Raw genomic sequence first — 14,198 nt, 5'->3', positions numbered from 1 at the left:
TCCTGACCTCCAGCGATCCACCCGCCTCGGCCTCCCAGAGTGCTAGGATTACAGGCGTGAGCCACAGTGCCCGGCCTCAACACAGATTTTATGGAGCGGGCATGAGTCAGCAAGGAAACACCTCAAACTCCACACCTTCAGTACCACAGGGTGGGTGTTTGGGGGTCCCATACGTTGTTGCACTGAGCTTCATCCTGCTTCTGAATTTAGGGTTGCCAGCACATCTGTGCAGCGGCTTGCAAGGGCTGTCATGCACCATTGTCCTTTGAATAGATTATCACCATCTGTTGAGCCCTTGCTATGTGCCTGGCCCTTGCACACCTTATCTTTTTAATCCTCCCCAAAACCCTTTCTGGTAGGCATTACACTCATCTGATAAATGCAGTGCCGAAGGCTCAGAAAGGTTGAGGAACTAGCTCAGGAGTGGAATGGAGGAGACGTTTTACACCTTAAGTAGCTCCTAGGTGGCAGTAGTAGGACTTAACCTCTAGGCTGACTAAGCAGCTGCTCTTAAACTCTGTTCTTGCCTCTGTCTGGGATGCTGAATGGATTACACTGGTCTACCCTAAACTCCAGATCTTGCCTACCTTGTATAATGTCACTACTTCTATAATGTCACAATTATATGAAACAAATGGTTTTATGTAATGGAAATGGATTACCATTACTAAGACTCATCAAGATTGACCTTGTGGTGGCTACTGGTGGCCTTCCCAGGGGTCATGTGGGGGAGGGGCAGATGGCTACCTGAACAAAGTCAGGTTTCTCGTAGTAAAGAGGAAAGCATAGAACGGATTAGGGGCTGGGAACCTATAGTATCTGCAACAGTGGGCGTGTGAGGAGGAGGGACAAGACAGGGTGAGCTGGAAAAGATGCTGGAAGCTTGTCCCCTGTGCACTCATCTGCGCTGACACTTGGAAGCCCTTGATTATCTAGACTTTTGGGTCTCAGAATTTAGAGCATGGTTATCAAGTCTGACTGCACCTGGAATCACCTGAGGAGCTTAAACAACACCTAGGGCCCAAGCCCAGTGATTCTGATGTATTGGGATGAAGTCTGGTGACTCTGGCATGCAGCCAAGGCTAAAAACCAAAGTATCATCTAAGGAACCCTAGCCCTGAGTGGGGTGCTTCAGTACCTGATACCTTGGTCAGAGGAGTTCGGAAATCATTACACGCTTCATCTCTCATGCTCAGGGAGACTGTAGCACACACCACACACTGAGCATGTTAAAAACTCTGGCAATTTCATGCTAAAGAACTTATGTAAGCAACCTTTATAACCCGGTATTCCCTACCTTCATTTGATTCAGAAACTTTTTCGGGAGGATGACACTAAACTTTAGGGGATTGAATTGTGCCCCGTAAAGAGATATGTCAAAGTCCTAAGCCCCAGTACTTCAGAATGTGACCATATTGGGAAATAGAGTTCTTGCAGATGTAATCAGTTAGGATGAGGCCATACTGGAGTAGGCTGGGCCCTAGTCCACTAGGACTGGTGTCCTGATAAGAGAAGAGACAGGGAGGAGGACACGTGACAAGATGGGACTGATGCTTCTGCAAGGTGAGGAACACTGAGGCTTGCTGGCAGTCGCCCAGAGCTGGAAGAGGCAAGGAGGATCCCTCGTTCGAGCCCTCGGAGGGCGCCTGGCCCTGCCAACATCGTGATTTCAGATTTCCAGGCTCCAGAACTGGGAGAGAATAAACTTCTCTTGTTTTAAGCCACCCAGTTCTTGATACTTTATCCAGGGAAGCTAATACACCATCCATTAGCATCTCTCAGACACCGTTCGAGAAGCCCTGAATTAGAATAATTTAAAAGCAACCCCTGACCAACCAAAAAGATGAAATAATTAGTCTGTAGAGATTTTTTTTTTCCCAAGCTCCGTACAATATTTCTTTTATTTCTAGGAGGAAAGACATTTGAACAAACTCTCACAGTAGTGGTGATTCAATGTATGTCTGTGTTATTCTAATTGTTTTACTTGCTGGGCTTGGTAACCCTTCTGCAGACACAAGACACGCGACCTGGAGAGACTATAGAATCACTGGTGAGCACAGGCAGGAGGCTGTGGCCTTCCCCACCCGTAGGTGGTGGTGGTGGTGGACAGACAGCTGAGACTTTAGGGAAAGCTCGTGGGGGTTGAGGGGGCCGAGCCTGGGACAGCGCCTCGGGCTGCTCACTGCTGCTGTGAGGATCTTCTCTTTTGTGTTTAATGCCCAGGAAACTGAGTATTTTCATCAGCAGCAAGTCTGCAATCTCTCCTTCTTCCGACAGCTGCAAGAAAGAAAGAATCAATTGATGTATGTAGAACCCTCCTTTCTGGGGGCTTTTCTAAGGGGAAACCATGGCTTTTTTGTCCAGTTTGGTCTCAGCCTAAGGTCACTCCACTGTTCAGAGTCGTTTTGGGTTGGGATGGCCTCTTAGGAACCCCAAGGCTGTGTGCTTGCTCCTTTAACCTCAGTGGGCTCTCTCCTCTCTGCCGAGGATGCCTGGGTTTTCAGGGCAACGCTTACATTCTCAGAGCCTTGGCTGGGCTACTGAATCTGAATTTAGGCAGCACTGATAGCATGGGGACCCACTTCTCAGATGACTGCCACCTGTTTCCCTCTAGGGCAGAGTGCTGCTAGTGGCTCTTTCTTTTGATCCTTCTTGTTATTTCTTCTGCTTTCCCAGTTTGCCTCGTGGCCTAGCCCCTGGGGAATTTAAAATTAAATAGATGTTTCTCTCTAGCTTTCCCACGTTTCTCAACCATAGATAGATTGATAGATTTAAAGCAAGGAATAAACAATTTCTAGGAAACAGGAATGGCTGACTGCACATAAAGGCTGTAGGTAACAAAATGTCACATTTAGTAAACTGGTCAGAAAATGCGCTCTACCATCCCCAGCAGAGGCTGTTAAGAATTTATGTAAAGGCCGGGCGGGCGCGGTGTCTCATGTCTGTAATCCTAGCACTCTGGGAGGCCGAGGCGGGCGGATCGTTTGAGCTCAGGAGTTCGAGACCAGCCTGAGCAAGAGCGAGACCCCGTCTCTACTAAAAATAGAAGGAAATTAGCTGGACAACTAAAAATATATAGAAAAAATTAGCTGGGCATGGTGACGCATGCCTGCAGTCCCAGCTACTCAGGAGGCTGAGGCAGAAGGATCGCTTAAGCCCAGGAGTTTGAGGTTGCTGTGAACTAGGCTGATGCCATGGCACTCTAGCCCGGGCAACAGAGTGAGACTCTGTCTCAAAAAAAAAAAAAGGGAACCCACTCTGCAAAAGTAATTTCCACTAAAGGTGTCCATCTAATTGCCTGTGACCCCACCTCCAAATTAAGGTACAGTTTGAGTATGGGTATCAGACCTAGCAGTGCTCTCTGCTTCCCTGCTAAAATGAAAATGTTTCCCAGACACTACAAAATCGTTTTCGACATGTCAGAACTTTGTAGGAGAAGTGCACTGTGGTATAATATGAAATGTATTTGGTCTTTGTCTCTGGTTCTTTAGAATTTCCTGAGTGTCAGGAGTGTCTTTTACTATTCAGAACAAGCCATTTTTTTTGATCCCACCAGATGTTATGCTAATGAGGTGACTTAGGGTGGTGCCCCTATAGATGGCCTCAGGGTGGGGGTGGTCACCAAAAGATCCTCAGATACTCAAGTCCCTGATATAAAATGGTGTTGTATTTGCATATAATCTAAACCATCCTCTCGTTTATTCATTTATTTATTTTTTTATTTATTTTTGTTATTTTTAGAGACAGAATCTCTCTCTGTCACCTAGGCTGGAAGCACAGTGCTGCAATCATAGCTCACAGCAACCTCAAACTCCTGGCCTCAAGCAATCCTCCTGCCTCAGCCTCCCGAGTAGCTGGGACTACAGGCATGCGCCACCATGCCCGGCTAATTTTTAAAAATTTTTTGTAGAGATGGGGGTCTCACTATGTTGTCCAGGCAAGTCTTGAACTTCTGGCCTCTAGCCTCATGTTGGCACACAGGAGCTCAAAAATTTTTGGATTTTGCAGCATTTTGGATTTCTGATTTTCAAATTAGGGATACTCAACCTGTAAAGGACACCCAGCTGCTGTCCGCTGGAGAACCGCTTGGTGTGTAGGGAAAAATCCCCACAAATCTGGTCACAGAAGTGTTCTGTGCTGAATGAACGTATAGTAGGGAAAAAAAAAACAATTTTCATTTTCCTTTTCAGGCACAGATCCAGGACACACACATTACAAGTGTGCTAGTGACCATCAGCAACAAACAGACGAGGGGACGAGGTGAGGGGCTGTCATTCTTTCATCCTGTGGTCAGTAACTTCCTGGCTTCCAGAAAAGTACCTCTCTCTTTCAAATGATCCTTTCACATGGTGAAGTACATCACCTTTATGTAACATTTTGCAATTTTGAAAAACACCACCCTGAAATCACTGCTCTTGGACAGAAATGAACAAATCAAAGGGAGCGTGGTGGGAGACAGTCTTCTGTGGGTGGAAGGTTGACTGCGGGGGGCCCAGCTTGCTGCTGTCTGAGCCCCACCGACAAGGGTTGAGGTTTCAGAGCTTAGTGCCTTAGGGCCTCTTGACCTCGGCTGTACATTGAAATCACCTGGGGAGATTCCAAAACTACAGTGCCTGGATCATTCCCCCAGAGACTCTGTTTGTATTGGCCTCGGGTGGGGCAGCAGTGGTTTGCAAAAGGCCCCCAGGGATTCCAGTGTGCAGCCAGGGCTGAGAACCACTGGGGTAGGGAACAGAGTCCCACACCGGGAATCAGGCTCTGGTCCCAGCTCTCCCGCTCACTTGCTTGTGATCTTGGGGGAAGTCATTTCCTCCTCCAGTGCCTCAGTTTCCCCTCCTGTGAAATGAGGGCTTTGAGCTACAATGGTCTGTCAAGTCCCTCTAAAGTCTGAGGCCGCTGCACCGGCCTCTTCCTTGTTGAAGGTCAATGGCTCAGGAAGAATAGCCCCGAGGGACTCACCTGATGGCAGTTTTGCTCATCGCTGAAGGCCACCAGGATAACAGAGATAAAGAGATTCAGCACCACAAACGTCATGAAAACGATGCAGGACCCAATGAGGAAGGAGCCGAGCACTGGGCTGTAGTCCAGGACCTGCCAGGAGGAAAGCTAGGGCCATCCGGGGTCCTGTGTCCTAGAGGCCACCTCCCCCACTGGTCCTCAGTCCACAGAGCCTGGAGTGGGAAGGGCCCAGGGGCTGAGGTACGGGCACCTGTGGGCTCTAGGATGGCCTGGAGGAGGGAGAGCAGGCCCCGGGCCCCAGGGATGGCATGGGGTCCACGTCCCCACCCTGTTACCTCCTCGTAGTTGAAGATTCCTAGCTGAAGGCTGATCAGCGTTTCTGCCGCATCAAAGAGGGTTTTGTAGGAACGGAGTTTCCAACCAAATATTAAGTTTGACTGTCATGGAAAGAGTCCTCATGAATAGGGGAAGAAGCCGTGAAGCCCCCCAAAGCCTGTTGTTCGACAGTAGAGTCAGTGGTCTGTGTCAGCCACCCCTTTGGCCTGGCCTGACAAAACCATCCGTACCTACGGGGGGCACGCTAGTGGGTGTGTGTACACAGCCGGTTTTGCATGGGATGCGTGTGCTTCTCTCTGCGGGCATGTGTGTTGCAAGGTCACATGCGTGTGCTGATGCGAGTGTGCGTGTGTACTTCTGTGGGCATCGGCGCCTGCGTATGTGCACTTGTGTGTGTGTGTATGTGTGTGTTGTGCTCTGGAAGTGCCTGCCCGAATGACCTCGTCAGGGACCCTTGCTATGATCCCAGCCTGTCTTGTGCTGCAGCTGCCACCCAAGAGAGTGCTCAGGCAGCCACCTGCTAAGCCACTGCTGCGTTCCCCAGATGGCTCCCCAAAGACTCAGTCATGAAACTGGACTTTCAGAGGCCTCTTTGCTCTGCGGGAGTTGGGCTGCACGGACAATGGGGTTCCCCTACCATGACACCCCTCCCCTGAGACTTTCTCAGGGCTGTGGTGTCAGAACGAGGCCCAGCACCACCTGGCTCTGAATTGGTGACTTCTGGTCCCAGGGGATGCTGCAATGTCCCTGCAGCCCCTGCACCGCCCCTACCAAATAGCCTTGGCTTCCATGGAGACCAGCCCCGAGGTTTTCCCAAAGGAGCCACTCACTGCAATGGAGTATGCCAGGAGCATGGTGAGGATGACAATGATGAAGCCTGAAATATCACCCCAGGCACGGCGTAGGGCTGATGTGATCATGTTCATTTTGGGATTCAGCCTGAGCAGATGCCAGAGCTTCACCGTGGACAGGAGTACCAGGAAGGCAATGATGTAGCCAAGGGCAGCGTCCGCTGCTGCTGTCTCGCTGAAACTGATTCCCCTGTGGGACAAGATGGGACGGCTGGGTCTCAGAGACTGTGAGCAGCTCAGCCGGACCTCAGCGGGATGCAAGAGTAGACTTATCACCATCTCAGGGTGGAGGATGAGACTCGCCATGGCCTCAGAGGCCATCGTGTCCAGAAATAGGTCTGGGAGACAGCGTCCCAGTTTGCCCAGCCAGGTGGTGATGATGGTGATGGTGATGATGGGGACGAGAGTGATGATGATGGTGATGATGGTGGTGATGATGATGGGGATGAAAGTGATGATGTTTATACTGATGGTGATGGTGATGAAGATGACAGTGTGGTCACAGGGACTCAGTAGCTAGTTCATGGGGCCATTAACTAGCAGTCTTTTTTTATTTTTTAAATTTTATTTTATTTTTGAGACAGAGTTTCGCTCTGTCACCCAGGCTAGTGTGCCGTGGCATCACCCTAGCTCACAGCAACCTCAAACTCCTGAGCTCAAGTAATCCTCCTGCCTCAGCCTCTCAAGTGGCTGGGACTACAGGTGTGCACCACCACTCCGGACTAATTTTTTTTTTTTCTGTTTTTAGTTGCTCAGGTACTTTCTTTCTATTTTTTAGTAGAGATGGGGTCTCTTTCTTGCTCAGGCTGGTCTCAAACTCCTGACCTCGAGCAATCCTCCTGCCTCGGCCTCCCAGAATGCTAGGATTACAGGTGTGAGCCACCAAGCCCGTCCTCTACGAAAATTTTAAAAATTAGCCAGGCATGGTGGCACACACCTATAGTCCTAACTACTCAGGAGGCCGAGGCGGAAGGATCACTTGAGCCCAGGAGTTTGAGGTTGCTGTGAGCTATGACGTGGCACTGCACGCAGCCTGGGCAAGAGAGCGACACTCTGTCTCTCTGAAAAATAAAGAAAGAAAGAAACGTAATGATTCCAAGTAAGGTAGAGGATCCTGGAGCCATACAAGCTAGGTTTGAATTTCTTCTCTGCCGCGTTTTAGCTGTGTGGTCTTGGGGATATCGCATTACCTCTCTGAGCCTCAATTTCTTTGTTACGTGGGGCAGTGATAACCTCTATCTCTGTCAGTTCTTAGGGGATTCACTGAGTGAACAAAACCAGCCTGGCACATAGTGGACCCTAGGTAAATGGGAGCAGAGGTGACTTTACTGGTCATGAACACTCGCAAAAACCCTCTCCAAAGGGCTTCAAGGGACCTAGGCAGGATGCCACACGGTCCTGCATTTTGGTAAGATTTGCAGAAGTCAGATGTTACATTAAAAGAGTCCTCTCCAATTGTACACACTTCAGGCCCCAATCCCGAATCTAGGTGGCAGCCACAGTGATTTCCACTAGGAGCGCTCCTTGAGCCACTGAGGGTCCCGACATTCCAAAGCCTGGCTCTGTACCCTGGCCCTCAGAGCTGGAGGAAGGTGGCCAGGGGGGGAGCTGGGGCCCGAGGAGATAGCCACTTACTCCTCCCGGTGGGTCCGGCAGCGCTGGATGTCACGCTCAGCCAAGATGGCCCTCTTCACAAACACCGCCAGGGCGCTCCAGCTGGCCAGGATGATGGCCAGTTCCAGAAGATTCCATTTGCTGCAGAAGTAGCCCCACTTCTGCGTCATCATGAGCTTGCCCTGAAAAAGGAGCCTGAGGATGTAGTGACGTCTGTCCCCTCCCCTGCAGCTGCTCGCTCACCACCCAGGAGGACCATTTGGCAGGGCATTAGGGACCCTGGGGGGGCTCCCCAAGCCCTGGCCCCACAGGCACAGGTAGCGTGCCCGGGAGCCTGTCCCCAGCCTTGTGCACAGACCCATCTGCACCCATCACTAAACCCGGCTACAGGACTTGTAAGAGTAAATATGATTACCTACTTATCTCTGGTGCAAAAAGGGGGGGGGAGGGAGAGAATCCCCCCAACCCCTCCTTTTTCATTGAGCATTTACTTTAGAAACTATGCCATTGTCAATTCTTTCTCTGCCCCTTTGAGATGCAGGTAAATCTTCTTAAAAGCTAGACAAGCGCTCTTGCCAGTTTTACAGCACAGGAGCGTCTTTCTCGAGGACCTGGGGGCCATCTCTTGGCAACGTAATTGTCAAGGACGAGAGCGCCCCATCTCCCAGTTTCCCCAGGAGGGTAGGAGCCTAACTTCGGCAGGCACCTGGCTTTAAGTTGCAAGACTACCTCCTGTCATAACGATAGAGGTTTATTTTTCCTTTTGATGAAGGCAATTAAACACAGGTGGCCACCCAATTACCAGGTGAATTTAGGATGGACTAAGGTGACAGAGGGTGCAGCCAAGTCTTCTTACCTGAGGATTCCTTATCATTTAGCCTGAGAACATGCACGTAACGTGTTGTGTCCTCCTGGCTATATTAAAGGGTGAGACTGCTTCCTGTCTTTGCAATCGCTTTATTGGATTGCCTGTGATGCACATCACACTCTGCTGTGATGCTTATTCAGTGACGGAAGTATTTTCTTTTCTTTTCTTTTCTTTTCTTTTTTTTTTTTTTTGAGACAGAGTCTCGCTCTATTGCCCGGGCTAGAGTGAGTGCCGTGGCATCAGCCTAGCTCACAGCAACCTCAAACTCCTGGGCTCAAGCAATCCTTCTGCCTCAGCCTCCCGAGTAGCTGGGACTACAGGCATGCGCCACCATGCCCGGCTAATTTTTTCTATATATTTTTAGTTGGCCAGATAATTTCTTTCTATTTTTAGTAGAGACGGGGGTCTCGCTCTTGCTCAGGCTCCTCTCGAACTCCTGACCTCCAGCGATCCTCCCTCCTCAGCCTCCTAGAGTGCTGGGATTACAGGCGTGAGTCACCAGGCCCAGCTGAAAGTTGTTTTCTTGAGGAGGAACAGGGCGTTATTGTTTAAGGAGTGTGGTTTCAGTTTTGCAAGGCGAAAAGAATGCATCCATCCGGAGATGGATGGTGGTGACTGTCGTTTAATGATGTGAATGTGCTTACTGCCACTGAACTGCGCACTTAAAATAGTTAAAATCGTCAATTTTATGTGATGTATATTTACTACAATCAAAAAAATAATTTTTAAAAATGAGGTTATTTTCTTTTCTACTCTTTGGAGAGGTTTTCTGGATTGGCAGGAGACTTTGTTTTTAATTCTATTTTCCCAGCAGGTGTCACAGGTCAAAAAGGATTATCCTGTGCGTGTCCCCAGCCTCCCTGCCTCCCCTCCTCTTCTCTTCCACTCAGGAGAATCTCTCCTTGCTTCTTCCATGCCCCTCGTCCTACCGTCTCTTAAGGAAGGACTTGTGTTTGGTGAGAGGCTAAGTTCGCCTCCATAACAAAGGGACGGAGAGAGGGGAAGATTTTTTAAACTGCTCAAGCAGTATTGTGAGACAGATTTGTGCGGTTTGGAGACTGACTTTGCAAAGCAGCTGCAGCCAGAGTGTGGAGGTGGGTGGTGCATTGGTGTCCTCTGAGGTTCTTAGAGAAATGCAGACTTCCGTTGCTCTTGGATAGCTGTTGGCGGTGGGGCTTGCACCGGCAGTGCCCATAGCCCACGTGCGAGCCTGCTTTATGAACCTGGAGTGTGAAGGTCAGGGGTCAGGCTCTCTGGGTTCAAATTCTGACCTTGGATCAATTACTTAATGTCCCTGGACTTTCGTTTCCTACACTGCAAGTTGGAGCCAATAGGACCTTTCTCCTGTTGTTAGAGAGAAGCCACGCAGTCAGCACTCAAAAATATCGTCCTTGCTTTAAAGAGGTTGCTGGAGTGAGGGGTGGAGGGCCAAGGTGCCCCTTTAAGGCATCTGGTTTGCATTTTTGGTGGGAGGCGGCAGGGGGCATATAACCAGCTTCAGTTGTGTTCCCAGAATCTTCCAGCCTTCAGTGTTACCAACACCTGCACCCGCGTGGTGTGACGTGGCCATAAAGGTGGCAAAGGGGATGTTGCCTAATTCCCGGGGATCATGGGCGAGAACAAAAGATGCTAAGAGCCCCCACAATCTCAGTCCAGAGGTCCCCCAGCTGTGGGGACAGCCACCCTCCCTCTTCCATCCCCCTACTCTGGCTTTTCGGAAGGTCTAGGTTCAGCAGAAACAGGGCCAATGATCCTCCCCATCCCACCCAGGAGGGACCACCCTGTGAGTCCTCAGCTCCCGAGAAGCGCCCGCCTTGGGTCCTTCCCATGCCTGAGGCTGCAGACAGCAGCCTGGATTAGCCCTGGAGACCAGCAAGGACCAAAGGTCGCCAGGGCAAACGCCTAGGGCAAAGCCTTTTCCCTCCCTTCCCCGGGCCTCATCCCATGGAACAGGAAAGGGTGAGAGAGGCCAGGCACGCCCCCACCTCCAGCCCTGCCCGTGGAGCCACGAGCACACCTCTTACCTGCACCACCATGTAGTAGAGGAGGAAGAGGAAGTAAGCGAGCTCGGCCGCCACCACGAAGGGGTGCCAGCCGTTGGTGAAGGGGTACAGGCGGAGGGTCTGCAGGGCCGCGTGAGCAAAGAAGGTGCCTGGGAAGCAAAGTGCATTCTGCTCGTCCCCGAGCCACTGCTCGGAGCAGTGGCTTCTGCCTAGAGGCCCTCAGGTGGGATGTCTCCCGCTCAGGCCCTTCTGAGGGCTGGCGGGGCACAGGGGACGGTGACAGTCCTTCAGACTCAAAGACCTGAAGGACTAAATGTAGACACACGGTGGATGCCAAAGACAGTGGACACACCAGAAGGGACAGAGGACACTGCAGTGGAAGGTCCACCCCTACTCTCGGCATTGGGTGTCACCATTTGGGCACATAGTTACCTCCAGCCAAAGCCCCCACTTAATGACAAGTCACTCCAAGTTGGCTCATTTAAAGCTGTTTCATCTAAAGACACTTCACTGAAGATCAGTTCACCTAATGGCCAATATGCCTAAAAAGTCAACCTTCTTTTGAATCGTTTTCATCCATTCGAGTGTCTTTTTTCTTATTTTTTTGTTTTGTTTTTGTCTTTTTTTTTTTTTATTTCAGCTTATCATCATGGGGGTACAAAAGTTCAGGCCACATACGTCATTTTTGTTTTGTAATAATTTTTTGGTAATGTTTTAAACCAATTTGACTAGTAAGGCTATCGCCCACGAAGACAAAGCCAGCCCCAAGGATGACAACAAAGAGGTGGAAATAATCTGACTCCTTGACCACATCAGTGATCTGCTGAATCAGCCAGACCCGAAAAGCCCACCTCATACTTCCAATACATAATTCAATCAGGTGTGGTTTTGGGTGAGTTGTCTAAGAGGCTAAGTTATTTAATGCCAAAAAGGTGGCTGACGCCGCAGCACTCACCTGGGCAACAGAGTGAGACTCTGTCTCAAAAAAAAAAAAAAAAAAAAAAGTACAAACATGTATCAGTTTTGTAATTAAAAATGTAATTTAATGTTTTTTTTGAAAGTTATGGTTTTTAATGGAGAGGAGGTTGCGTTTTAAGCAAATTGATCATTATTAGCTGAACAGGGTTTCGGTTGACATTTTCCAGTAGATTGTGATAAGCATTTGAAAAAGGGGCAGAAGGGAGAAAGAGAAAGAAATAGAACAGAACACAAAATATGAGAGTTCATCACATGCAGTTAAGGTAAATGTTATTTGTGAACCTTTGTCCCAGTTGTGTGTGTGTGTGTGTGTGTTGGATTATGATAAAATGTGCTTTGCACTGTAGATTGATGTACCAGTTGGAAAATATTATTTGAGATGATGTTATCTGTTACCAGGTTACCCTCTCTCTCCCCAGCCCTCCCTGCCAGCTCCCTGACCCCACCCCAGTAGAGTGGGAAGCTCAGGAATAGGCCATGGATAAGCTGCTTTCAGACCCCAGGTGGGCTGTTTTAGGAAAATCTGGGAGTCAAGGCCAGAGAGAAGTGGGGAATTAGGTTGGAGAAGCCCTCATGTGTTGCCTTTGGGGGCCCAGGGATCCACAGCTGCAGGGAGAACCAAGACCTGCCCCCAAATTTCCCAAGCAACAATCTGCCCCGGAGCTCTGGCCCTGGGGTGGCCGGGCTCCGCTGGGTCAGGGACCCTCGCCCAGGGGAAGGGATGTCCGTCTTCTGGGATGCTGCAGGGGGGTCCCAGGCAAGGCTGCCCACCCAGCGCACTTGTCTCCAGCGTCAGCGTGACGATGCAGAACAGGTTGACGTTGGCATTGTAGACAGTGAACTCCACAAACACGGCTCTGGTCAGGGTGTCCAGCCAGGTGTTGTCAAAGAGATACCGGAGAACTCTGTGGGGAAGAAGGACATCTCGGGCATCTCCACCCTGCAGAGGCTCCCTGTCCCCTCAGCCCCTTGATGAGGCTGGGGCTTCCTGTCTACACTTCTCTCTCTGCCTCCACTCTGCTCCCTGGGCCACCGGGCCACTGAGGCTGCCGCTGGGAGAGGTCACAGTTTGCAGCCTGTGGTGAGGTTCTCAAAGTGTGGTCCCCAGACCAGCAGTATTGGCATCATCTGGGAAATGCAGATTCTCGGGCCCATCCCAGACCTCTGAGTCCGAAGCTCTGGAGTGGAGCCTGGGATGGGAGCTTTGCTGTGCCCACCCCCACCCCCCAGGCACTTCTGATGCTTTTTAAACTTTGAGAACCCTGGTGTTAGAGGAAGCACGTGAAACATCAGGGGCGTAGGCAGGCAGCAGCTGCGGCATGGAGGTCCCCCCTGGGCAGGCAGCCCCCTGTGACACCAGTTCCTGGGGCTCCGTAAGCCTGGTGTGGCAGGAAGAGCATGTGGCCAGAGGTGGTGGAGGCACGTGGGTTCAAATCCCGGATGCCTCCTGGGCAAGCTAACAACTTGTGCAGGCCTCAGATTCTTCACCTATGAAGGTGCTAACACCAGTGCTTCGGGATCACTGTGAGGAGAGGAAATGGGATAGTTTGTGTGCATGTGTGTTGTTGGGGGGGGATTATTATTCCAGTAACGTTGTGCCCCCCAGTGGGTCTGCATCCTGCTTGGTACACAGAAGCCGAGAGAGAGGATAGCTTCAGAAGCAGCAGGAAAAACACCTCTTATCCTGAATCAGACCTATTCCTGGCCTGTCCTTAACCCCCAGGAGACCCATTACTTGTGTCTGTAGACAGGATACAGGCTCGGCTGTCACAAACAACCCGAGTGCTACAAGCGTCCAGTGGAGGAAACTAATGTTCACACAGGTCCACTAGGTTTCCTGGGCTACACAGCTAGAAGGAGCAGTGCCAGGGTTCCAAATCCAGGGCTCTCTGCCTCTAGGGCATGTTGAGAGAGTCAGTCTGCACGGGCCCTGAGCGTCAATGCACATTCTTACTGGGTATCCCAGGAATGCACCACCCTGGCTGGGCTTTTCCCAGGCCATTGCTCAGGGCTGTGTTTGCAGGAGCAACCCTGAGGGATGAGGAGATGTCTTCCTTTGAACAAAGAGCAGGCTCGGTTTGCTGCTATAAAAGCAGTGAATGCCCCAAGCTCAGTGTTTCGGCACATGCCAGCATGGCCCTTTGCAGCGACTCACTCAAACCAATGTGATGTTCTGTCGCTGCTTTTGCTGTCACAAAATCCTTTGTCTCTGACCCGGGAGTCTTGCATTTTCTGCCAGCATCCATGAAGTAGTAACAGACTAGCTTGTTGGCTTACAAGTAGGGTCAAACATCACACTTTGCATAATTCTCGACAGAGCATTAACCACTTTCTTCTTGTCTGATGGTGCCCACATTGTGTGGTAGTGAGCTCCCCATCTCTGGACTGGCTCTAGCAGAGGCAACCAGGCTGAGAATGCTGGAGATGGACTTCCCTTCCAACTCTGAGATGGGACAGTTTCTAGGGGCCTGAAAATATGACCTGAATGATTCTGAATCCCCCAGCCCCTCCTACAAGGACATGAATGAACTTGGCTTAGCCTTGTTTTGAAGGCTGCATCCCCCAATGAGATATGGACTCTAGCAAAAG

At 50.4% G+C, this 14,198-nt stretch overlaps 1 protein-coding gene across 1 annotated transcript in view; it reads right to left on the bottom strand.

Annotated features, from left to right (window-relative positions):
* Positions 1–1,890: 1,890 nt before the first annotated feature.
* The window catches only part of PKD1L2 (polycystin 1 like 2), a 78,229-nt gene continuing 65,921 nt past the window's right edge, over positions 1,891–14,198 (bottom strand). Inside the window, exons 37-43 of the mRNA XM_045533284.1 lie at positions 12,381–12,514; positions 10,653–10,780; positions 7,782–7,942; positions 6,126–6,336; positions 5,295–5,396; positions 4,960–5,091; positions 1,891–2,277 (exon numbers count right to left, since the gene is read on the bottom strand). Coding sequence (XP_045389240.1) covers positions 1,981–2,277; positions 4,960–5,091; positions 5,295–5,396; positions 6,126–6,336; positions 7,782–7,942; positions 10,653–10,780; positions 12,381–12,514 — 1,165 coding nt within the window. The 3' untranslated portion in view covers positions 1,891–1,980. The remainder of the gene's footprint in view (positions 2,278–4,959; positions 5,092–5,294; positions 5,397–6,125; positions 6,337–7,781; positions 7,943–10,652; positions 10,781–12,380; positions 12,515–14,198) is intronic.

Source organism: Lemur catta, chromosome 20, assembly GCF_020740605.2.
Source record: "Lemur catta isolate mLemCat1 chromosome 20, mLemCat1.pri, whole genome shotgun sequence".
NCBI classification, from domain to species: domain Eukaryota; kingdom Metazoa; phylum Chordata; class Mammalia; order Primates; family Lemuridae; genus Lemur; species Lemur catta.
The sequence above is the reverse complement of the archived record's forward strand: the minus strand, read 5'-3'. Positions and strand labels throughout refer to the sequence as shown.